The following is a 25,406-nucleotide window of genomic DNA, read 5'->3' on the forward strand; positions in this document are numbered from 1 at the left end:
GTGCGAGCGCGAGCAGAAGGACGAGATTAAAGTGTCTCCCTCCACCTCTATCTCTCTCTCTCTCTCGCTCTCTGTTTCTCTCTCTTTCACCTCCATCTCTCCGTTTGACGGGGTGAGGAGTGTGAGGCAGATTTGTACCGACAGCACCGCGCGCATTCTCCAGTCAAACGGCATAAAAGGCGCGCGGCTGATCAAAGCGCGCGCTGCGGCGCCCGTCTCGCGGGTTCACGACGTTTGAAGGTTAAAACAAAACAAAAAACCGACACGCAACCCGCTATTTACATTTTACTCCGTTTTGCATCTGGATAAAAACATTTTTTCTCTCCACCTCACTCCTGTTCAAAATCTCTGAAGCGCTCCAAAAAACTTTTCTGCACAAATAACAACATTAATACGCAAATATAGAAGTAGGCTAGAGGCGTGATAAATATTGGAATTAATTCGTTTAAAAATAATTTAATGAAGCCGACGTATTGCGGAATGTGAAATGATGGCAAACGAGCAATTTGAAGGAAAACAACTTGTGTCGTGAAGGGGGCGGGATGAAACGCATCCGTGTCGCGCGGACTTGTGAGGAATTTTTTTTTCCTTCGTTCATCTGGGATCGTGACGCCGTAGCGATTCAGTCCAACGGCTATATTTGTAGTTCATCTTCTGAGGAGTTGAAACGCTCGTATTTACACACCAAGGGATTCACGGCGCAGTAGGATGATCCTCTGGGTGCATATGATACAATTACACACTCAGTAAACAGCGCTTCGCTTATGAATGTGCGCAAAAACTTGCGCTGCACGTGACGTAACGCTGCGTCAACATCAGGCAATCCGTCGTTAGAGCGCCTTTATTCTTCATATGACTGAGGGCTATATTAGTTTCATTACAATAACATCACCAAATATATTTTATATATGCTAACTGTTTGTTATATTTATACAAAAAAAAATCCAAAACGCTACAAAAGTAGAACTAGAACATGAGCTGATTAGCATTATATAAAACTCATTGTGTCCCCAAGGTGTTTCAACCCATCATAAATATCCATTACCAGTATTAAAATTTGCAATTAATTAAACATAAAATATACACACACACACACACATTAAAATTGTATTCAGTTACCTTAACATTAAAATTGTATATATATATATATATATATATATATATATATGTACAATTCATTATATATATATATATGTGTGTGTATATATATATATATATATATATATATATATATATATATATATATATATATATATATATATATATATATATATCTCCTCAAAGGTCAGAATGCATTATATTATTATATCCCTTGTTTTGTTGAATGACCCATAAAGTGTTACCAAGCAACTAACATGTTGTAGAACACACACATCTTATAGAATGTAACATGAAAAACATGAACATAACTGGCGATTTCAAATCATGTTTATTTGTACAAACTGTTAGAAAAGGTTCAGAGGTTCACCTGCTTGCATCTGAGGCACACGTGTGTTTAAGTATGTAACCTTTGTCTCTATGGCTGATCTAGAATCAGTCCTTCTTACAACCCATTTCTTAAGAGCTAAACGCCATAAACTGACAATGGATCTGCTAATATTGTCATATGAAACAATTTCAGATCCAGCTATACAAACAGCAATAAGAGACCCAGCTGCTAAATTGATAGATAAAATGATCTTTATCTGGAGATTAGAATGCTTAGAATTAGAACAAAAAATAAAATAATCTAGAATTCTTGATTCCATATCATATCCCCCCTTTCAAAATCAAATGTGAATTGTATCCTTCTTACGTAATGTCCAAATTTAACTGGCCTGGTTTTAAGTGCTATATTTAGCATGCAAAAAATCATATTTATCATATCTTTTCCTCAACATGTTCTCAAATAAAGCTATAGTACATTACCATTTACATCCACGTCACAAGCATCATTTCAAATGAAGAACCTCCAGATAACTTTCAGGAACATTTCTTTTCAAGGCATTACGGCACGTTAGTATTTACAGAAACTATTCGTGTCCATGTACAGAGCATTATGATGTGTGGAAGTACGCAGATTACTGAGGATAAGCTTCAATCACCATAGCATGACCCTGCAACACACATACAAGAGGATGTTATGAGGATATTTCCACACGTGTGAGAATCTGTACAGTACGTTGTAGAAGTGATCGTGTCACACACCTGTCCTCCAGCGGCACACGCTGCCACCAGACCATACTGACCGCCCTCTTTCTGCAGTCGGTGAGCTACGGTGGTCACCAGTCTACAGCCGGTGGCCCCAAATGGATGCCCAAGAGACAGAGAACCTCCCCATGTGTTAAACTTCTCCATTGGAGGGACACCGACCTGAGAAAACAGAGAAACAATGATCATGAGTTTTCATTTTCATCAATATCATCAACATTACTATTGCTCATCAACAGATTGAGTCGCCAATTTCGAGTCGACTAGTGAAACATCTTAAGCAACCATAAATCAATGCATAAGTAATAGTGAGTTTTGCATGGTAAACACAACTCATATTTTCTTCAGAAAGTAAAAAAACCTGGATCCTCATTTATAAAACGTATCATATGATCGGATTTGATCCTAAATATAGAGCCCTATGATTTCCGCGATAAGGAAAACGTGGATAGAATTGCGGAATCAAGTCATAAAAACGGAATACTGTACAACGCGGACTTCGTCAAATTTTTCCATTAAAATGGAATCCAGAAAACTTAAAACAGAAAACACAGAATTTGGTAAAAATAAAATTGAATTTGAGAAAGAAAAAAAAACATTTTGGTTAAACTATTAATAAATTGTTGCCAAATTGTTTTCCAAAAAAAGTTTTTTTTGCCAAAAAAGTTTCATGATTTCAATTAATTGGACATGCTTAAATTTAAACATTAAAATTGAGTAAAAAAAATTAAATGGAAAAAAAAAAAAAAAAAATCAAGAAAAATTAAAGTGGAAAAATCAGAATTTGGGAAAAAATGAAACGGATTTCATAGGGTCCTATACATACCATGGATTTTATACATCAAATGTGAGGAACAAATCAGGATTTATAAAGGCAGAAACTGTTCTTATATGTACGTCAACTGAAGACCATGCCTACAAACTTTTTGGCATAAAAGTAATACAATCAATTCAACAATTAACTGTTTATGAAAATGTAATATAAATAGACAATCACAATATGCATTTATATAATTATGTGCACAATAAGCATAATATTAACTGTTTTTTTAATAATTACATCACTGAAATTTATATTTATATATTATTTATATTTATAATATTTATATTATTTTTCCTGAAAATAATAATAATAATATATGCCTACACACACAAACGTTGCAGAGAAACCGAGCCATATACCGCACACAAGTTTTCAGAGCACGCTTGGGTTTCCTTGGCCATTGATGATGAGTGCCATACTTCCTCTGATCCATTAGGAGATTTCTGTGGCCGTTCTGGTGGATCTGATGCACTTGCGAATGAATTTAAAATTAACTACTACAATGCATAAGGAGAGATGCATTTAGGAACATTTGCATACGTACGTTTTATAAATCATTTATAGTTTCTGAACGTATACATTAGCATTTAAGATCATTATACGCACGTCTTTATAAATGAGGGCCCCTGGTTTCTATAACTATTCTTTATTCGTCTGATGCTTTCTTACACAATGTGACATTTATTAGCACTTGAATCCCCCTGGAGTATCCTGAGGTTTAGTGTTTTGCTCAAGGGCACAACGGTGATAGTTCATAAATCAAACTCTCTTGGGCTTTGAATGCACAACCTATGGGACAATCTATGAGCACTTTTTCACACCACCTAGTGTGAGCAGTGAGCACACACACACCTACCTTAGATTTTCTGCCCATATATGTCTGAGCGAACCAGTCAGAGTCCATTGCCTTCAGGTTTGCCATGATCTGACCCTGTAAAAAGAAACAATAAAACTGAACATTAACACCATTCCCTCACTAATAACTGTTAAGTGTCTGTAGAACACAGGATTTTTAAAGCAGTATCAATGGAAAACTTGAAGGTGATGCTTACAGCAAAAGCTTCATGAAACTCAAACACATCAATGTCGTTCAATGTCAGTCCGCTCCTCTCCAGGACTTTTGGAGTGCTGTAGGTCGGCCTGAGAAAGAAAACAACCCAGACATGAGTGTGTGTGACATGAGAGAGCAAGAGATCGAAACAGAGAATAAAAAAAAAAAAAAAAAAAACAGCAAACACACACACTGGAAAAAAAACAGCACATTTACATACTGTATTTAAACCTCACGTAATATTAGAGTCGACACAGATTACTACTACTTTTCATTATCAATATGCAGAATCAAATTAAATTAGTTTTAGTTTACACTATAATGATCAATAATCAATATAATATATATTTTAGACTACAGCAGTAAAAATATGTACTTCAACAACAATCATAATTACAAAATAATTATTTATGGCACTATGCAAAATTGTTTTGTGATCTAACTAGCACTTGAGTTACACTACACTAGACTGTTCAACAGTCTGGGGTCAGGAATTTTTTTTACTTTTGTTATTTTAAACTAATACTTTTATTCAGCAAGGATGCATTTAAATGATCAAAAGTGACATTAAGATATTAAGCAAAGCAGCAGCAACTGTTTTCAACATTGATAATCAGAAAAGTGTCTTGAACATCAAATTATCATATATGATTTATGAAGGATCATGTGACACTGAAGACTGAAGTAACAATAATGAAAATTCAGCTTTGATCACAGGAATAAATTACATTTGAACATATATTCCAATAGAAAACAGTTGTTTTAAATTGTAATAATATTACTGTTTTTACTGTATTTTTGGTCAAATAAATGCAGCCTTGATGAGCAAAAGAGACTTCTTTCAAAAATATTTAAAAAAACATGTAAAAAGCTAAATAATTTATGCAAGCAATAAATGACTTAAGCTTTGTGTGGGAACCAAAGTAGAGTTGAAAGTCAAAGTGTCAATATTGGTCAAATATACTTGCTTAACTGATTATAAGCCTGTATCTATTAAGAATGACTACTAGGTAATATAGATAGAATATGAAGAAAATGAACCTTTAAACAAAAAATGCCAAATGCATCAATGTAAACCTACACAAAACCTTTCAAATAAGAATCTATACCAGAGAGAGTCTCTGCAGACTGAATGAATGTCAGTCACAAACTCACACGCCACAACACACCTTAACCACAACAATAACAAAACCCACAGCACAAAACCTCACAGGCCTGAAAGAGAAAGAGAGAGGAAAGAAGAAAAGAAGCAGGAACTCACCCGAGAAGCAGCTGGTCTTTTGGGTCTTGAGACACGTACACAAAATCTCTGAAGGTAAAAACACAGACATTCAGTAATTTCAACATCAGCACCACGAGCCGCTGTGTGTCAGAGATGACCACATGACGTCTGTCTGCTGTAATGGGACACTATAAACACTGATCACTCCATAATATCTTCAGCAAAACATCAGATTTACTTAAAGATAAAAATTAATCTTTTTCCAACATTAAAATACACCTATACCAATTTAATGTGCAACAACAATTTTATGGTTTATTTCCCCTAAAAGAATAAACACTGATGTTAGTGAGAAATTGAGTTAGGTAAATTATTGGATAATTTTCATTTTTGGGTGAACTAACCCTTTAAATTCTATAAATCCATTTCAATAAACACCCATGGTTCATGGGTAAATTTGCACAGATCAGCTAAATTGTTTAGGAAAATACAGATGATGTCAGTGAGATGCTTCTGGTGATAGTTTTTAAATGCAAGGCATTATTTTTGTTTTTGTACCTGAGATATGCTTTAGGCTTGTAACCCATAGCAAGAGCTTTCTCCTCTGACATGATCAAAACTGCAGACGCGCCGTCAGTCTGAGTGAAAACACACACACAGCGAGAGTTCATCTTTGAGTGACAAAACTGACAGATGTTCCTTAAATTAAAGGGATAAAAACAAACCAGATAAACCCGAATTATCTCAGATAAACTGACCAGGAAAGAGGAGTTTGCGGCCGTCACGGTGCCGTGAGGCTTGACGAAAGCGGGTTTCAGTCTGGCCAACTGTTCCATGGTGGAAGGACGGATCCCGTTATCTTTAGACACAATATCCTTCCCTGTGACAAACACATCATCACAACAATCTGAACTGTTTAAATCAAACTTATGCAACAGACCTGTCAATAAAAAGTCTTGTTATTTCTGTTCAAATCATTTGCGTATTGCACTTTCACAAATTGCCTGCAAGCTGAATTAATGTTTTTGGTCAAAAACTGAAATGAATTGGCCAGTGCTGTGGTAATTGTGTTAATTGTTCACCTGGCACTTTGAAGCTGATGACATCACTGAGCAGCCCGCTGTCTTGAGCTTTCTTTGCAAGCGTGTGAGACCGCAACGCAAACTCATCCTGCTCTAAACGCGTCACACCAAACGCAGCCGCCAGACGGTCCGCGGAGTGACCCATTGTCTCGGCTGTGGAGAACTCGGCCACTGCCGGCAGCTAAACACATTCAGAGACACATTTAACAGCTTTTAAAGAAGGGCACTCAACAATACCATATGGACTGTATTTAAAGCAAAAAACTGACATATAGATGTCCTAGATTACATTTTATAATACAGATAGTTCTATTAGACTTGTGATAGTCTGTGTAGAATCAGTAAGAATGGGTTGAGAATTACAAACAATCAGTAATGTTGTGCCGTGTGTCATAATTTTCAAGCAAAAGTGTTGAGTTATCAGCTTTCTTTATAGCCGTTTCCTGCAAAATTACTAGCAATTTTTGCTAATTATCTCTGTAAATAATAATAAATAATAATATTGTATATAACGTAAAAATAAATATTGAAAAACTATAAATGTAATTTTTTAGAAATGGAAATTTAAACCTTAGGTTAATTAGAACTTCTAAAGTTTATATTTCCATGACTAGTTTTTTGCCTTGATTTGCTGTTGCATATCTGAGCAGTTACTATTCTATGATATTCTGGTTTCTAGATATGAAACGGGTCCCTCTGCCCTTCGCTCAGGTGAGAAATGCACTATGGGTAAATTGTTTTCTGTGATGTGAGCAGAGTACCTTAATGATAATCAAATTGAGGTGCGCTGGGGGTAAAATGTGAGGTGTATTGTGGGTAACGTAGTACCTCAGGTGTGAGGTGAGCGAGGCGGATGGAGCCCAGCAGAGAGAGTCGAGCCCCGAGGGTCTTTGCCTTGTTGAGTGACAGCATTGTCTTCCGCATCTTCCGGCTGTGGCGAATCGGAACGTCAGACATAAACTCGACGCCACCGGCGACCACAGTGTCACACTGACCGGCAGCGATCAAACCGACAGCTAGAAAACAAATTAACAATCAACTGTTAAGTTGCCTCTGCTGTAGAATGTTAAAGTTTAATGCAATTTCAATATGTTTATGCAAACTAACCGATCATGGTTGTTTAGAGTTATGTGTTTGTTTAAGTGAGTTACATGCATTCAATAACCGCTATTGTCACAAAATGTGTGTGTTCAGTACCTGTGGTCATTGCTTGGTTGGAGGAAATACACGCCATCGTCACCGTGTGAGCAGGAGTCTTATCTGAGAATCCAGCACCGAGTGCCGCCTACAAGAAAACAAATCAAAATGTAATTACAAATTAATATTGCTCCTAATAAATACTCAGAAACCAAGCAGCAAAAGTAATGTTTCTAAGAAAGGGTCTTTCATTGATGATGGGACACAGAGAACTGCCAGCATTGTTTGCCACAAAAGAAATTCAACTTAAAATGTCAAAGGAAAAATTATATATATATATATATATATATATATATATATATATATATATATATATATATATATATATATATATATATATATATATATATATATATATATATATATATATATAAACATTCACAGGAGCAGTAAAGTCACTTTTTAACTATTTATGTATTTAAATATACGGTATGTTATGAATGTATTCGCTTTATGTTTGAATGCATAGTATGTGCTGACAACCTCCACACATTAAGTTCCTAATGGAAAGATAAAGCTCTTGAATTGAACTGATAAACAGGAATGTGGCAAAAGGTTAATTCAGTACACAATATACAAACAAACACTGCAGCAATGCTGTAATAAGATGAAATCTCTGTACAGATGCCCACACTCTCATTGGTCAGTCTGATAGCAAGTTTCTCAGCAGCCAATCAATAAACACAGACCTGACAAACTAAATCATCACAGACTAGAGGACAGACTGACCTCTCTGGCCACATTACTGGTCTTCACTTCCTGAATAACAACTCCATAGACAATATAATCAACAGCTTCTTTAGGGATACCGGTTCTGTTTAGCAGACCCCTAAAGAAAAACACAGGCAGACAGTTAGTCTTGAACATTAGAGTGATGAGTGAATCTTTATACTGTATGTATATGTTAATGTGTGTGGCGACGCACTGTAATGCTGCTCTGGCCAGATCGTGGGGCATCAGATCAGCGTATCTAATAACAAAGACAGAGACACACAAAGAATGATTTCACAGTTTTTTTGCAAGGCATCACTGCATTGATATTCCTAAGGCTCTGTTTACACCTGGTATTCAGATGCATTTTGGTCGATTAGATCACAAATGGACGACGCTAAATACAGGTGTAAACGCGGTCTAAAAGGTTTTGAGCTCGTCCACTTTCGACCACTTCCAGAGGAAGTTGAAAACACATTCGACCGGATTGCTTTTGTAGTGTAAACGCTCATGTGGTCGAATGTGTTCAAACAGCCACAAAAGACCGTCTACTCTCAGTCTACTGATCTAATCTATAAACATTATGGGAAGAGCTCTAGCCAGACGGGATTTAAACTTTTAGAAAGACAAAAAAGTGTCCAGGGTGCTCAGGGAGATCAGTCAGATGTTTGAAGGTGCTCTCTGGGGTCGGGAATTCAAATAAATGTAGAAAAGAGAAAATCCAAGGCACTCTTCTTCAGAATTATTTAAAAAGCCTTATTATTTCATAATAGAAAATTAAAAGACATGGGGAGAAGCAACCCACGCGTAGCGGCGCAAACAGCCTTCTTCAGGGGATTTAAACTTTGTCGGCTGAAGACCCAAGTTTGGTTTGAAAATGAAAAACGTACCAAGATCAATTTTCTCTCACCATTCCTGATTTCTAACACACACTCACAGCGTTCGGCTGGTCTTTCAGCTGTCAGAGCAGAAACTAAAGCTGCTGCACTCTGTACGTTTTTCCGTCATCTCCTTTCTCGTTCATATTTTTGGTTGAAAGTGGACATTACAACATCTACCTGTGATCCGATTGACCAAAACGCATCTAAATACCAGGTGTAAACAGGGGCTAAAACATTCTGGTTAGAGTTTATCCTAAACTTGCAATTAATTCAGCCTGAAACATTAATTTGTAGTTTGTAGTTAAATTGCATGTCATATAGTTTTGGGTTTTGTAACCTTAAAGTTTGAAAATGACCTGTTACCTTAAATGTTTGCTCAAAACCTTAAACACCTTAAATGCGATACAAGTCACTTTGCATAAAAGTGCCTGCCAAATGCATGAATGCAAATGTTATTTTCTGCCAAATGCATAAATTAGTCCTTTTTTCTCTCTCCATAAAACAGCATTTGAAGCAGGTTAGGGAAATCCAACAAACCATCTTCATTCACAGTCATCTTAAAAAGAAATCTTAAGCTGACTTCGGGCCAACAAAATGGATTTCATTATTAACATGATAGTTAAAGTTTAGCTTTGATTTGTTGTAATGTGTCCAGATATCAGATGTATCCAATTAATCATTATCAATAAACAATGCTGCTTTAATCTCCTTTCTCCTCTTTACAAATGATTGTGTGATTTAAATGTATTTTTTTGTTTCAGTTTGAGTTTCACTAAACACTGTGTGCAACTTGTCAGGCCACGTCTTACGTGGTGCCAGACAGCAGGAAGGGGGTTCGGACGCCATCCACCAGAACGATGTTCTTCATTCCTGGTTTGGCCAGCGTCTTCTTGCTCTTTGCTATTTGGTTATAAAAGACACAGAAAAGAAAAACAAAAATATTTTTAAGCATTTTTCTAATGTAATATTAAAAGTATTTATTTTATTTAGTTTTATGAGGACCTTATAGAATACAGCAAAACAGATTGCTATCGATACCTTGAGCTTGCAGATGGACAGATGTGCTGAGAGAACGAGCAGCTGAAGAAGAGAAACAGTTCTAATGAGTGATAATGACAAGTTAAATGTTCAGTAATCTGCTTAATGTGAAGGGTTCATTAGTTCTGTGGTGACCTAGGACGTCTTACCGAACTGGGCAGTCTGCACAGATGTCAGTGGACTGCTCCTCAGTGAAGTCAACAACATAGATGCCATCTTTGATTATCTGGAAGGCTTGAGCCAAAAGTATGAATGAATATTCAAAGACTATTATTTCAAAGCAAATGCTGCAGGATATCTTATCTTCACTAACTCTCACTTTTCTGAAGTCTCAATGTCTTTGAATCAGCTGGTGTGTTGGTGATTTTTAGTGGCTGTATGGATATTTGCTAGGTGTAGACCATCAAATTAACTATCAACATGCTCGACTAACCACAAATATACTGAATTACTGACTGTCTTCATGTTCAAAATGACATTTTATTGTATCATTTAAAACTATTTGCTTGAGAACCCTTTGGTTGTGCTATCTTTCTTTTAAATAAATGGCACTTGCTTTGACATTTTTCATCAATGCAATGACTTTTAGACATTGTACAAGTGTTGCTAAAGTGTCGAGCTACTATTCATACTTTAACCTGTTAAGTATGTGATAGTATTGATGATCGTGTGTGTGTGTGTGTGTGTGTGTGTGTGTGTGTGTGTGTGTGTGTGTGTGTGTGTGTGTGTGTGTGTGTGTGTGTGTGTGTGTGTGTGTGTGTGTGACCCTTCACCTACTTCTGTCAGTAGACTGGACAAGGACAAACACACAAACGCATTACACACTTAAACAGCTACTTAAGATATTGGTATCATTATAAAACAACACTGATCATGATATAACCACACAAGACAGTAAATCAACAGTCATGAGACATTAAAAATAACACTTTAACACACATAAACAAGTACAGGGATTCATTCTTCCGTATGCCTAATAACCCCGTTTAAGACATTCATCAGGATTTATCATATACACACAAATTGTCATGTAAGATAAGTAGACAAATTATATTTTTACCTGCTACTGTTGTAAATGTGGAGAGAATGCGATGTTAGACGTCTCGCGTCTATCTAATGACTACAGAAGTGCACGAGCCGCAGGACCCAGCGTCAACCTGGCAACCCGAATCACTGCCTGAGCAGGAAAAAAATTCCGCGGATACTTACTTTAAATATATATATATATTAAAAATGGCATTTTATTGACATCAATGTACACCAAGGAATAAATATAAAATGTTACTATATGCACTAAATGGGGGTGATTTGGTTTTATTTAAAGGCGCTAAGTTGGCAGCCTAAATGGCGGCTGCAGGGCTCACGCTCATGCTCGCGCTTGTCAGTGCGTACACGCGCGCTGACGGTGACGTCGTTGTTAGCAGGATGGCGAGCGCGAGACTACTGTTGTCGCGGAGCTGCTGTTCAGCCGCGAAAACTGTCACAGGTGACAAACTTATATTCATAAACGTATTATTGTGCATATCAATTATATTGTTTTATATTGTACTTGTATATCAGGAGTCCTAACCACACTTAAAAAGTGCTAATAAGAAGAGAGAATGAGGTGACCTGCATGATTGAACTTTCACCTAGTTTTTACAGTACTGGTCAGTGGGTCACAGTTGAGCAAATATTATTATAGTAATAATTGTGTAATGTGTATAACATTTTAAATTATAATTATATACACGATTAGTAATTTAAAATTAGTTGTACAGGTGTGTGACAGGTTACCATCCAACTATGTTTACAGTTTTTGTGACTCTGAAATCATAAAAAAATGAATACAGATTAAGAGACGTTTTGTTATTTGCATTATTATTTATATATACATACATTTTGGAAACATTACTATTTTTAATGTTTTTGAAGGAAGTCTCTTATGCTTATCAAGGTTGCATTTATTTGATGGGAAATATTATTAGGCTACAATTTAAAATAATGATTTTCTATTTTAAAATAATTTAAAATACAATTTATTTCTGTGATGCAAAGCTGAATTTTCAGCATGATTTCTAAAGGATCATGTGACACTAAAGACTGGAGTAATTATGCTGATGAAAATTCAGCTTTGCATCATAGAAATAAATTATATTTTAAAGTATATTCAAATAAAAAAACATTATTTCAAATTGTAATAATATTTCACAATATTACTGTTTTTTTCTGTATTTTTTATCAAATAAATGCAGCCTTGATTAGCATAAGAGACTTCTTTTAAAACATTAAAAATAGTCATTATACATTTTATTATGTTATAGGCTACATGTAGCATAAATTGTCAATAATCGGTTTAATAAAAGCCTTTAAAACCTGTTTAATCAACAGCTATATTACAATTATATATAGCTATTATTGCTAAAAAATATATTAATGTATATTGATGTGAATTTTTTCAATGTTTGTTGTAAGTTTATGACTTCTTTAGTATTATTTTAACTTTCTATGACCTGCTGATCTCTGATTGGACACACACGGTGTGTGTTTGGTCATGTGAGTGTGACAGGTGGGGTTGTATGGGGGAACTGGGGCAAAGTTCAATGACAATTGGATTCTAGGCCAAAGATGTTGCATTTCAACAGAGACCCCAAATTTAATTAAATATATTATCTTTAAGACTGCTGTGTGGTGTACAACATATTGATCTTACAATTTATACTGTAATATAATCAATAAAAATATTGATTATAATCTGTTTGGGCCATTCAGAGGTATTAACATAACACAGTTTATGTTTATTATTAACATAGAATATTTTTTTATTTACAGCTGCATTTTATAAGATACAGAATACGAGTTAATAAATCACTTGTTTAATCAAACACAAACCAGCTTTTTTTCTGATACAATATTCATAAATATAACTTTGTTAAAAGGAAATTACCTCTATGTGGTTTGAAGGACTATGTGACTTTCTCATGGAAGTTTCATGTGGAACTTTAGACTTGTGTGATCATGTTTATTTATGTTTTTGAGCCATAGGTCATGGACAGAGAAGTCTATCCGTATCATCAGCTGTGCTGGGTAACTGTTAAAAACAGAAAAATTGATGAATAGAAATATGTTTAATGATTTCTTTTTAATCACTCATTTGTCTCTGTCTCTGTCTGCAGCTCGCACTCATGTCAGTTATGAAGTCAAAGATAATGTTGCTGTGGTACGAATCAATGATCCAAACTCAAAGGTGTGTTCTGTTCTCCCATGATTCCTCTGCTGTAATAATGTCAGTGTTGTTCAAAAGTTTGGGATAAGTACACATTTTTAAAAAAAGAAATTAATACTTCTATTCAGCAAGGATGCATTAAATTGACCAAAACTGACAGTAAAGAAATGTATAATCTTACAAAAGATTTCTATTTCAAATAAATGCTGTTCTTTTGAACTTTCTATTCATTAAAGAATCTTGAAAAAAAAAAAAAAATTATCACGGATTCTACAAAAATATGAAGCAGCACAACTGTTTTCAACATTGATAATAATCAGAAATGTTTCTTGAGCAGCAAATCAAGCATATTAGAAAGATTTCTGAAGGATCATGTGACACTGAAGACTGGAGTAATGATGCTGAAAATTCAGCTTTACAATCTCAGGAATAAATTACATTTGAAATATATTCCAATAGAAAACAGTTGTTTTAAATTGTAGTAATCATTCACTATATTACTGTATTTTTCATCAAACAAATCAGAAATATAAAAAAATCTTAACACTTTTGAACTGAGATTGTATATAATTGGTGTGTGTTTTGTAGGTGAATACTCTGTCCAAGCAGATGCAGGCAGAGATGACGGAGGTGATGAATGAGATTTGGGGGAATTCAGCAGTGAAGAGCGCCGTCCTCATCTCCAGGAAACCAGGATGCTTCATCGCAGGAGCCGACATCAAGTACCACACACACTCTCACACACGCAGATTGGTTAGACCTTTTATAGAGACACATATTCATCATTATCTTCATCTTTCAGTATGATTCAGGCCTGCAGCACAGCGGAGGAAGTGACATCACTGTCACAGGAAGGACAGAAGATGTTTGACCAGATTGAGAAATCCCCCATCCCTATTGTGGCTGCTATTAACGGCTCCTGTCTGGGCGGTGGACTGGAGGTCAGCACATGATCATGTGTTTATTTATTCACTTGTATTATTTCACTCTTATGTGTTTTTAATAAATCATTAAATCATTTTTGAGATGCCTTTTAACTGTGTGAACAGCTGTGATGTTATTGTTAACTAAAAACGAATAACATTTGTCAGTGATTAAAATAAAGCATAAATAAAATCTAAATTGTGATGGAAAACTTTAGAAAATTAGAACCGTTGCCTTGGCAACTATCTGAAATAATTACGTTTAAAGGGGTGGTTGAATATGATTTCACTTTTCTAACTTTAGTTAGTGTGTAATGTTGCTGTTTGAGCATAAACAACATCTGCAAAGTTACAACGCTCAAAGTTCAAAGCAAAGGGAGATATTCGCTTTTTAAGGACTACAACAAACGGCTGGTAGAGACTACACAACATTCCTCCCGGGTTAGTGACATCATGAACCCTAAAATTTACATAAACCCTGTCCCCGGAACACGATTTATAGATTATCAAGACAGAATATGCTAATCAATGACTAGAAGATAACTACAAATATAAGCTACATAAATTCACCAACTAACCATTTCCGAAATGTTGTCTACATGTTGTCACTTCTTCTTGAGTCTCTCCTTCTTTCTGACTTCGGTTTGAACATAAAAGTTTATGAAATTTTCAATGCATGTGTGTGTGAGGTAAAAGGACACAAGCTGCTGTAGCTCCGCCCTCTGCGCCGGGAGCAGCAGCTCATTTGCATTTAAAGGGACAGACACAAAAACGGTGCATTTTTGCTCACCCTCAAAAAGTGACAACTTTAACATGTATAAAAATGTCTGTGTGATATTTTTAGGTAAAACTTCACATACATGCTCTGGGGACATCAGAGACTTATTTTACATCTTGTGAAAAGGGCATTATACCACTCCTTTAAATTGAGAAACTAAAATTTCTAAAACTGAAATGAATAATTAAAGCTATGTAGAAAAAAATAAAAATGACAAAAGTACATAACAGAATTACTAAAATCAAACTGAAAATTTTAGAATAAGAGCCAATTCAAAATATTAATAAATACTCTGATAGTACATTCATAATACTAAATTAACTCACAGTTAAGATGTGTATAAATGGTTAAAGATACAATAAAAAACAAAACAAAAAGGTTTTATAATTCAGCATTATTTATAAGTCAGATGTTTCCTTTATTTGTATACTGAATAAAGGTTAGTTCACACCAAGAACGATAACTACAACGATAAAGATATAGTTCTAAAATCGTTCAAAATATAAAAGAAGACTATAGCGATAACAGGACAGAGAAACAATATAGTTGGAATCACTTTTTCCAGCTGATTAACGATTAAAAACATTGACAGCCAATCGGAATCTATCCTGCTTTAAAGAGCTCGAGCATTTAAAGCGGCAGACGACAAAACTACAGCTTGCACTTGTAATAAACAGAGCGATATATCGTCCGGTGGTGTGGACGCTAATATACTTATCGTTATAGATATATTTATATATTTACCGTTCTTGGTGTGAACGGGCTTAATAAAGAACAGTGGCATATGATAACATGCAGACTTTAATAATATTAAATGAGACAATAAACCTTCCTTTAAATTCACACTTGGTTCTCATTTCTCTTGTTCTTTCAGTTTGCCATTGCATGTCAGTACCGTCTGGCCACTAAGAGTAAGAAGACGATTCTGGGCACCCCAGAGGTGATGCTGGGACTTCTGCCCGGGGCTGGAGGGACTCAGAGGCTGCCCAAAATGGTGAGGAGTTTACTGACGCTCCCTAACCGCTCAGATGTAGACGCTCCCTAACTCTGATGGGGTTTCATAATGATGTTTGTGTGTCTTAGGTCGGCCTTCCCACTGCGTTTGATATGATGCTGACCGGCAGGAACATAAGGGCAGATAAAGCCAAAAAAATGGGGCTCGTACATCAGCTGGTGGATCCTCTGGGTGATTTAATCAATTATAATAATAAATAAACAGTCCTTCTATCACAGATGAATCATGTAAACATATTCAAGGAGGTGTTATCATGGAAAACAGGATTTTTCCCTGCTTTGTTTTTAAATGATAATAATGTTCAAAATAGTGTTTATAGGCATAACTTCCTTTCCTGAACAGTGTTTTTGTTGTTAACTTAGACTAAAACTATTAAAAAAAATTGTAACTTGAAGCTGAAATAAAAGAAAATATAAAAATAAGATGAAAAATTTAAACTTAAGAAATTCAATTGAGAAATGTTGCCATCGCGACTAAAAGTTTAATTTACTTGTATTAAACTAAATTTAAGCAAGGGTTTAAAGTGACATTCAAGCTATTTTAAGACATGAGGAAATTATTTTCACTGGGGAAAAAAAGGTTTAAATATGTATTTTGATTATCAAAGATGAGTTTTAAGGGATACAATTATTGACTGCAGGGGGACTTTAGAAGCAACAACAGTCTGGTTAATTAAAAAGGGAATGCAAGAAACCTTGACTAGCTTTTAAAGTGGACTTCAGAGGAAAGATTAAAAGCTGCACAGGTGCAAAGTTGAACCCCTATAACGTGTTTGTGTTTTATATGGCAGGTCCAGGACTGAAGAGTCCAGAAGAGAGGACCATCGAGTATCTGGAGGAAGTGGCTGTTGATTTTGCTAAAGGTCTCGCTGGTAAAAAAGTCACCATGGAAAAGAAGAAAGGACTCGTGCAGAGTAAGACAAACATGAGTGTCGAGATGAGATAAGACAGAATCTTGACCTGTCTGTTTATTAAAGGCCTTTTTATTGTTTTATAATCTGTTTTTCCAGAGGTGCAGGATTTTATAATGGGTCTGCCGCCGGTCAGGAAACAGATCTACAAAACTGTCCACAGTAAAGTCATGAAACAGAGTAAAGGGCTTTATCCTGCACCACTGAAGATCATAGAGGTAAACGCACACGTGCACAGGCACACATACACGCTCAGGCGCTCATGAACTCACAAGTTTTTGTGTGTTTTTAGTGTGTTCAGACGGGCATTGAAAAAGGAAACGCTGCTGGATATCAGACTGAATCTCAGGTCAGTATCATCCCCTCCTGAACGTGGCACATCCAATCAGATTTCAGGGTTTTACTAATTTAATATGCAAAGGCCTCTAAATGATTAACATGAGCAAAACTTGTTGCACACAATCTACTGCATGCCTTCTGTCATTTGATTGATGGCTTATTCTCTTTTAGTAAAGAATAAGCTATCAAGAGTAAATTAATGGTGTGTAAATGTTTTTAACCGGTTGCATGTTTTATGTTTGTATTGTATTGTATGTTGTAACTTTGATGATTAATTGTATATGCCAGGACACTCCTGTAAAAGAGATTTTAATCTCAGTGAGTCTTTTCTCCTGGTTAAATAAAGGTAATAATATTAATAATATTATTTCATATGTTAGGCTTTACAGGTTTACTTAAAATAACTTCAGCATAATTTATTCATGCAGCTCGACTGTCTGTTTTCTAGAACTTCGGCAAGCTGGCGATGACATCAGAGTCTAGGGCCCTGATTGGTCTGTATCATGGTCAGGTGGCCTGCAAAAAGAACCACTTTGGGAAGCCCGAGAGAGATGTGAAGTATGTCTGATGGGAGGGGCTTAGTGTTATGATGTCATCAGGACATGGGTGTAATAACTGATTGTGCTTTTTACACTTTTTAGAAAGCTGGCTGTCCTGGGGGCGGGGCTTATGGGAGCAGGCGTTGCCCAGGTAACGGTAGACAAGGGTGTGTCCACCATCTTAAAGGACACGACACAGGAAGGACTTGCCAGAGGTCAACAACAGGTGTACACGGGGTTGGTGTAGCACACACATAGATATTATCATGATAGATATAATATACAAGTACAAGTTTGTTTTTCAAACCCACTTGACTTGGAGACATCAGCTGCAGGTTATGGTGTGAGGCAGCAGAGGGCGCTGCACTCCGTGACATTAGAAAGAAACAATTACAGCTGAGAGCCACCAGATGTCAGTGCTGTGATCTTTCTGTTCAGAGATGGCCATGAAATTAGACTGCTGTTACTCTATTAAAATTTAAGAATAAAAATAACTACAAATTTGAAAATATCCCCTTATAATAAGTGTTCACACAGTAATGGCAATCCTGGAAATATCAGGATTTGTGATTTCCAAGCCTAGAAAAAATCATGGATATTTCTATTGTGAAAAAAAAAATTTGTTGATATTTTGGCTAGAAAGGTCCCTTTGTAAGTGCATTCTCTATACATTTTATTTGTAAAAAAAAAAAAAAATGTTTTTATTTTTTAGACTTCATAAAATAGTTTGTAATGTTATTTTCACTTATATATATTTTTTTATTTACACACACATGCATGTATATATTTAAGAAAAAAGTGTTATTTATATATAAAATATTTATATATAATATAAATATATCTACAGTATATACATGCAAATATTTCTCAAGTATATACATGCATGCGTGTGTATTTATATATACAAAATAATTAAACACAGTACACACACATATATTATGTAAGATATGTAAATACACAAACTTTTATCACGATTAATCGTTGCACAGCCCTACAGTAGTTTACATTTAAATTTATATATGTATAACTTATATTAAATCTAATAAATACATTTCATTGTTTCTTTCTCAGGCTTAACGACAAAACAAAAAAGAAGAGTCTGACGACGTTCGAGAGAGATGGGATAATGTCCTTGCTGTCGGGACAGCTGGACTACCGTGGTTTCGAGAATGTGGATATGGTCATTGAAGCCGTGTTTGAAGACCTGTCAATCAAACATAAAGTGGTGAAAGAGGTTGAGGCCGTAAGTTCAGCTTTGTGTTGAGTGCGATTATACAAGCGTGCTGGTACGTTTCTAGTCGTGTACACTACTGAGCATACCTGTCCTGTGTGCAGGTGATTCCTCCTCACTGTGTCTTTGCCACCAACACATCCGCTCTGCCCATCAAAGACATCGCAGCAGCCAGCAGGAGACCTGAAAAGGTGCGCATGTGTGTGTTTTACTTGTCATTAGTCAGTTCTGAAGGAGTGATTTATTGCAAAAGTCTTAAAGGAATACTTCACCGATTAGCATTAGGCTTTGTATCAGTAGAAAACCGGTAGTATTCTGGAATGACCGTGCTTCCCTCCCTCATGTCCCCCTGAGACAAGAGATTTCTGAATTGTGTGTCTGGAAAAAAACCTCCGATGACGCAAAAATCGTCATTTAGTTTCATCTCTGTCTTTTTTGTCCAGAGGCGAGAGACTACAGCCAGTAGGAGGAGCTCGTTCTGCATGTTCTCAACCCAATAAGATCTCACAATAAAACAGCGTCTTTTCAGTTTCGAGTCGACTAGTAGCCTAGTTGTATCATTTCTTCCGATACTGCCCCTTCGGTAGGCGTGGCTTGGGAGTGTCCTCGTAGGGCAGCGAAGCAAGTGCATTCTGGGAGTTGTCTTTCATCCACATGAGCCAAAAATAAATTTTCTGGCTTTTCTCAGTCTAGAAGGCACCAACTTCTAAAATAATTTCACATTTCTACTACATAAATGACCCAGTTTAAATACACATTCATCTTTCCAATGGTGAAATATCCCTTTAATTCTGAACTAATTGTGTGTTATGTAGGTAATCGGGATGCATTATTTTTCTCCGGTGGATAAAATGCAACTGCTGGAAATCATCACCACAGATAAAACATCTAAAGACACAACAGCATCTGCCGTGGCTGTGGGACTTAAACAGGGGAAGGTCATCATAGTGGTGGGGGTAAGAACACGTTCTGTCACATGTTTTCAGGGTTCATCAGGCATCAGTGAGTGACTGTGTGTATATTTTAACAGGACGGGCCAGGGTTTTACACCACTCGTTGTCTGGCACCCATGTTAGCCGAGGCCGTTCGTGCGCTGCAGGTAAATTCCTAGATGTTTGATTTGCTCATGCAAAAAAATGATCTTTATTTGTTCCAGGACTACATTTTTAAATTTTTTGATCCGGACCAAGCGAACCGAGGATTAAGTGTGAACACACCCTAAATCAGGGGTCCCCAACCCCCGGGCCGGACAGTTGGTACTGGGCCGCACAGAAAGAATAAATAACTTACCGTATTTTCCGGACTATAAGTCGCACTGGACTATAAGTCGCATTTATTTAGAAATTTATTTCACACAAAAAAAACAAAACAATGTTACAGACGGGACAGTTCTCCGTTACGGATGTGAGCGCTCTGAAAGTGACACTAAAAGACTGCTTTACAACTTTTACAGAGACCTCAAACAGAAAGCACAAAGCCTGTCTTTAAATTTAATTTCGTTTTGTATTAATTGTATCTTAATTTTAATCAATGTTTCATCAACCAATTGCCTGGATTTAATAAATAAGAAGTAAATAGATTAGAAAATAGATAATCACGACACGGAGGCGCCGGCGCGTGAACTAGAGTTCGTCTCATAAATGAACCGAAACTCAGTGATAAGTTAGCCTACTTGCCTCATAGACCTGAGACATATATAGAAAGCTTGAAATGTCTACTTTTAAACAGAACAATTCAAAACGAAAGAAAACTTACTGTTCTCTGCTTATGTAATTCGAAATGTGCATTTCTCTCTGGCGCGTTCACTACTGTGAAGATCGCTAGTCATCATCATCAGCTTCATCTTTGCAGCTGACACTGACACAGAAAACACTTGTTTATTAGTAAACAATTAAAATGTCTGCTGCTATATTTTACATATTCATAATCATTCATTTTGCCAGTTCTTTGTGACAGGTGCTTTATTGGCAGCACCACCCTTACATGTTACACGAACACATCAGCACCGAAAACATGGAGATTTTTTTCTTGTGGGGTGCATTTTGTTTGTGTTCAGGCTTTCTCAGTTGTCTTTAGGCACGATGTTACGAGGACGCTGCTAATAAAGTTGCGAGTAGGCCTACACATTGGATTCACGTTTATTATTATATTTAAAAAATACCCCCGTTTTTATGCCGGTCGTATCATTTTATTTTGTTGTATTTATCCGCCACACCTTAAAGGCCGGTCCGTGAAAATATTGTCTGATATTAAACTGGTCCGTGGTGCAAAAAAAGGTTGGGAACCGCTGCCCTAAATTATGTATTTAAAGTACCACCTGAATGTATTTTAGAATTTTCTTGTATTAACCTTAAATGTTTTGTATAGATTTTTGTTAACTGTGTGACTTATACACTTTGTTCTCGCCATGAAGATAGCCTTGATGTTGACATGGCATTTAAAATTAAAAAAATAAATTGCTTGTTTGTGGTTAAAAGGTGCTTTGTGAAGCACCAGAAAATTTAATTCAACCTTTTAATTCAATTTAATTTGACTGTTTTTGTTCAAAACTATTTTTATTCTGTGAGCTAAAAATGAGCTCATCTTCCTGTGTCATCACTTCGACTGCAGGAAGGAGTTGGGCCCAAGAAACTGGATTCCCTGACAACAGGATTCGGGTTTCCTGTCGGTGCGGCGACACTTGCTGACGAGGTCGGTATTGACGTGGCGGCTCATGTTGCAGAGGATCTTGGCAAGGCTTTTGGAACACGATTCGGAGGAGGAAATGTTGAGGTCTTGAAGATGATGGTCCAAAAGGGGTTCAAAGGTACATCTGTAAAACTACATACAGCTTTATCTTCACGAATGGTCAGAATTAAAGAGGGATAGTTCACCCAAAAATGAATGTGCATCTGACTAATGACTTAAAGACTTTTTTTTCACCCTGTGGTGAAAATCAAGTTTTTAATGTTGTTTATATCTCCATATGGTGTTTTTAATGTGCTTTAAGACAAACCATGTTCAAATTCATAAGTCAACACCACTGCTGAGTATCTCTTTAAAACTGCGGTGAACCAAAAACACGGTTTGAATTCGCTGGTGTTTCTGACGTTTCCTTGTAACCAGTCACGTTAACGTGCCGGCATGCTTTAGCATATCATTAACGGCGAACTAGCAGGGAAGTCTCGAGAGATGCCAGGTTATCCCGGTACATTTTTCTGTTGATATGAAAAATTGGGTAGATTTAGCAATATAGCGTGTGTAGGATGTATATTACAATGTTATGATGAACTATATGCCTTTCTCCACTGACGTTCTGAGTTGTTCAAAGCGTTTCTGATGATTTTTAGAAGGCAGACTGAGATGCAAACTAGGGGTGTGACGGTTAGTATATAACCGTGTTATTAAAATATTTTTTACAAACATTTTTTATCATAGAGAATGTTTAAATACTAATTAAAAACAATTGTTAACAGTCTGTGTTATTAATGGTCTACGTCGTTTGCAACTGTATTTGATTCTTTGCCAAGTACCCCTTGACCGACCGCCAATGATTTGAGATAGAAATAAAAGCTATGATATAGTGATGTGCCATCATTATGAGATTTATTAAACAAATGAAAAACATTTGCAATAATAAACATTAGCAATGAACATTTGCAATCGGGAGACACGGTTTTTACCACTTAATGAAGTTTTGTTTTGTAAATCGTCAGACATGATTTTTACCACTTCATTAAGTTTTGCTTTGTTAAAAGCCTTTCTTCAAATATAGGAGACAATATAATAACCGTGACATGGAGGCGCGCGCCGCGTTCACTTGCATTGCATTGTGAAGTTGAACTAGAGCGCATCTCATCGTAAATGAATGAAACTCAGCGTAGGCCTATGCCTCATACATTAGCATTAAATATCTTTGCTGTATCCTTTCTAGAACAGACAAGGGCTTTCTTGCGGCTCGCAACAGCAGAGCATTGCATCGTCCATAGACCACAAAACAATCAGCGGATGGCGGGCGGGTTCGGCTTTGAAATTTGGTCAAAAAACGTTGGTGCGGATGATGAGTTTTGTGATGCGGTTGCGGATGAACTAATACCCCATCCGCGTATCTCTATTGATAACAACATTGAACACTACACAAATATTAATTTTATTCAAACTAAGTTGTCATATAACAGACGAACATCGCAACCCCCCCCTCCCGACGGTTATGTTACGAACTGTCACATTTGACTCACGTCATAACCGTCATCACCAATTCTGACTGGAACATGGTTTGTGTAGCATTAGCAACACATTATTAGCTGTTTGATAACATAGTCAAGCAAAAGGCCAATCATATTAATTACCGTTATGTGTCCGACGTTGTAAAGAGCGATACCATTGTGCAGCGTTTACCTCAGTAAGTAGACTTAGTGAATCTCTGAGCTGGTGTGAGTGAGTGGAGGCGGGGCTATTTAGCATATTTATAGAACCGTGTATACTAAATGAAGCAAGGATGTAGAGTTGCATTCGAGCTATTTTAAGGCATGAAGAAGAAAAAATTCACAGAAAAAAGCGTTTAAATATGTCATTTTGGTGATCAAAGATGAGTTTTAAGGGATAACATTTTTGACTACGGGGGGACTTTAAATTTGATAAACTACAGCTAAAAAAAGCTTAACTATTCTTGTCGTATTCCAATTCAGCTTTCAGATTGTTATTGCATGTATATTGTTATATATTGCATGTATATTGTTATTGTTATTGTATATCTGTGCATTTCAGGGCGCAAGTCTGGAAAGGGTTGTTATGTGTACGGAGCCAAGTCGAAAGAAAAGACGGTGAACTCAGGAGCCGAAGAGATTCTTAAGAGTTTCAAGCTAACAGCGCCCCCTGCTGTGTAAGTTGGTTTACATGATTAACGCCACAGATTGTAGCATCCTAAACCTTGATTTACCTCGGAAAAACCCCTTCATATTTCTCTCTGTCCCTCTTTAGCTCCGGCGATGAGGATATTCAGTACAGACTCATGTCTCGTTTTGTGAACGAGGCCGTACTGTGTCTACAGGAAGGCATTCTGCCTGACCCTGTGCAGGGAGACATCGGAGCCGTGTTTGGACTTGGCTTCCCGCCTTGCTTGGGAGGTAACTGACATTACACACCTTGTAATTAAAATGATTTATCGTAAATGATGCGGGCCCAGCACTTAACCCTGTGGTATACCGCATTGTGCCTGGGGATAATTAAGGATTTGCTAAGTAAACTTTGGCAACCCACTTTTTTCACACATTTCAGGCCCGTTCCGTTTTGTGGATTCATACGGAGCAGACAAACTTGTCCAGAAAATGAAGCGCTTTGAAGAGGTTTATGGTAACCACTTCACCCCCTGCCAGCTGCTCATCGACCACGCAAAGAACTCCAGCAAGAGATTTCACAAGTGAAAATTCACCGCCATTATAATTCACCGCCATTATAATTTTCTAATCTCAGCATTTGGTATCTTATCAAAAAAAAGAAAAGTCACATTCACTTACTTACAGTAGTGCATTATTTACAAATCCTTTAATTGTGTTTTATCATTTGTGGGTTTAAAAAGCAGCACTTTCCTAATTTGGCCAGTACACAATTTGTCAGTTTGTTTATGTGATCAAAGAAACGTTAAAGATGTAAAATCTCAGTAAAATTGAGATTTGGTGTCAACCATGTTGTCAACACCAAGATAAAAAATATATATATATATTTTTACCGTTAAAGAATTTCACGGTTATAGAATTCAGGTACACATAAAATCACTGCAAAGCACTGTAAAAAACATTGAATGTTGCAGCTACTTTTTTTTTTTTTTTTTTTAACCAAGGTGCCTCAGATTATCTTCAAGTTGAGCTGAAGAGGGAATTTTGCACAGTTATTATTTGTTGTATTTTTGTATAGCATAGTAGTTTGTATGTTTGCATATAATTCTGCTAAAATAAACTTGAATTTTGACTGGAAGCATCTACTTCTCACACCCGGCCTATATTTTACTGTATGTAAAGAAAAACTCATTGAAAAGAGTAAAGAATGTATTCATATGTACTCACATTGATATGTTCGAAATACAGTATGGGTAAACTGATTCAAAGTATATACTGTAGTACAGGTATTTTCATAGTAATTAATTAAAAAATTAATTGATTTAACAAATAAATGATTTTTGTCTGTTTCAATTCTGACATCACTATAAGTCAACTACAAAATGGTAAGAAACAAATGCACATCGCTCACTAAGCTAGGGATCTAATTATGTGGGCATATGAATTCATATTTAAAA

General features: G+C 36.3%; 2 protein-coding genes across 2 annotated transcripts; one reads left to right on the forward strand and one right to left on the reverse strand.

Annotated features, from left to right (window-relative positions):
• Nucleotides 1-1,410: 1,410 nt before the first annotated feature.
• hadhb (hydroxyacyl-CoA dehydrogenase trifunctional multienzyme complex subunit beta) lies at nucleotides 1,411-11,585 on the reverse strand. The gene is made up of 16 exons (XM_079889416.1): nucleotides 11,256-11,585; nucleotides 10,345-10,429; nucleotides 10,196-10,237; nucleotides 9,967-10,057; nucleotides 8,491-8,535; nucleotides 8,295-8,394; nucleotides 7,566-7,653; nucleotides 7,197-7,384; nucleotides 6,369-6,549; nucleotides 6,045-6,166; nucleotides 5,845-5,924; nucleotides 5,326-5,373; nucleotides 4,066-4,153; nucleotides 3,870-3,944; nucleotides 2,188-2,352; nucleotides 1,411-2,096 (listed from the first exon to the last, which is right to left on the reverse strand). Exons 2-16 carry the CDS (start codon nucleotides 10,409-10,411, stop codon nucleotides 2,061-2,063), a joined length of 1,416 nt encoding a protein of 471 aa, XP_079745542.1. The 5' UTR covers nucleotides 10,412-10,429; nucleotides 11,256-11,585; the 3' UTR covers nucleotides 1,411-2,060.
• hadhaa (hydroxyacyl-CoA dehydrogenase trifunctional multienzyme complex subunit alpha a) lies at nucleotides 11,570-25,103 on the forward strand. Its single transcript, XM_079889415.1, has 20 exons — nucleotides 11,570-11,681; nucleotides 13,220-13,261; nucleotides 13,351-13,421; nucleotides 13,989-14,122; nucleotides 14,203-14,341; nucleotides 15,976-16,095; nucleotides 16,185-16,287; nucleotides 16,907-17,029; nucleotides 17,126-17,244; nucleotides 17,319-17,375; nucleotides 17,814-17,923; nucleotides 18,007-18,141; nucleotides 18,976-19,147; nucleotides 19,240-19,326; nucleotides 19,951-20,091; nucleotides 20,166-20,234; nucleotides 21,746-21,941; nucleotides 23,882-23,996; nucleotides 24,095-24,240; nucleotides 24,392-25,103. The coding sequence occupies exons 1-20, from the start codon at nucleotides 11,621-11,623 to the stop codon at nucleotides 24,535-24,537; spliced, it is 2,286 nt and encodes a 761-aa protein (XP_079745541.1). The 5' UTR covers nucleotides 11,570-11,620; the 3' UTR covers nucleotides 24,538-25,103.
• Nucleotides 25,104-25,406: the final 303 nt, after the last annotated feature.

The sequence above is a fragment of the Squalius cephalus genome (assembly GCF_949319135.1).
Source record: "Squalius cephalus genome assembly, chromosome: 12".
Classification (NCBI taxonomy): Eukaryota; Metazoa; Chordata; class Actinopteri; order Cypriniformes; family Leuciscidae; genus Squalius; species Squalius cephalus.

Coding starts and splice junctions, on each gene's coding strand:
- hadhb (XM_079889416.1), bottom strand. CDS start 10,411: ATGGCATCTATGTTGTTGACTTCACTGAGGAGCAGTCCACTGACATCT. Junction 7,654..8,294: donor CCAGTAATGTGGCCAGAGAG/GTCAGTCTGTCC, acceptor GTTTTCTTGTAG/GCGGCACTCGGTGCTGGATT. Junction 2,353..3,869: donor ATATGGGCAGAAAATCTAAG/GTAGGTGTGTGT, acceptor CTGTTTTCTCAG/GTCGGTGTCCCTCCAATGGA.
- hadhaa (XM_079889415.1), top strand. CDS start 11,621: ATGGCGAGCGCGAGACTACTGTTGTCGCGGAGCTGCTGTTCAGCCGCG. Junction 11,682..13,219: donor AGCCGCGAAAACTGTCACAG/GTGACAAACTTA, acceptor TTTGAGCCATAG/GTCATGGACAGAGAAGTCTA. Junction 17,376..17,813: donor GATATCAGACTGAATCTCAG/GTCAGTATCATC, acceptor TCTGTTTTCTAG/AACTTCGGCAAGCTGGCGAT.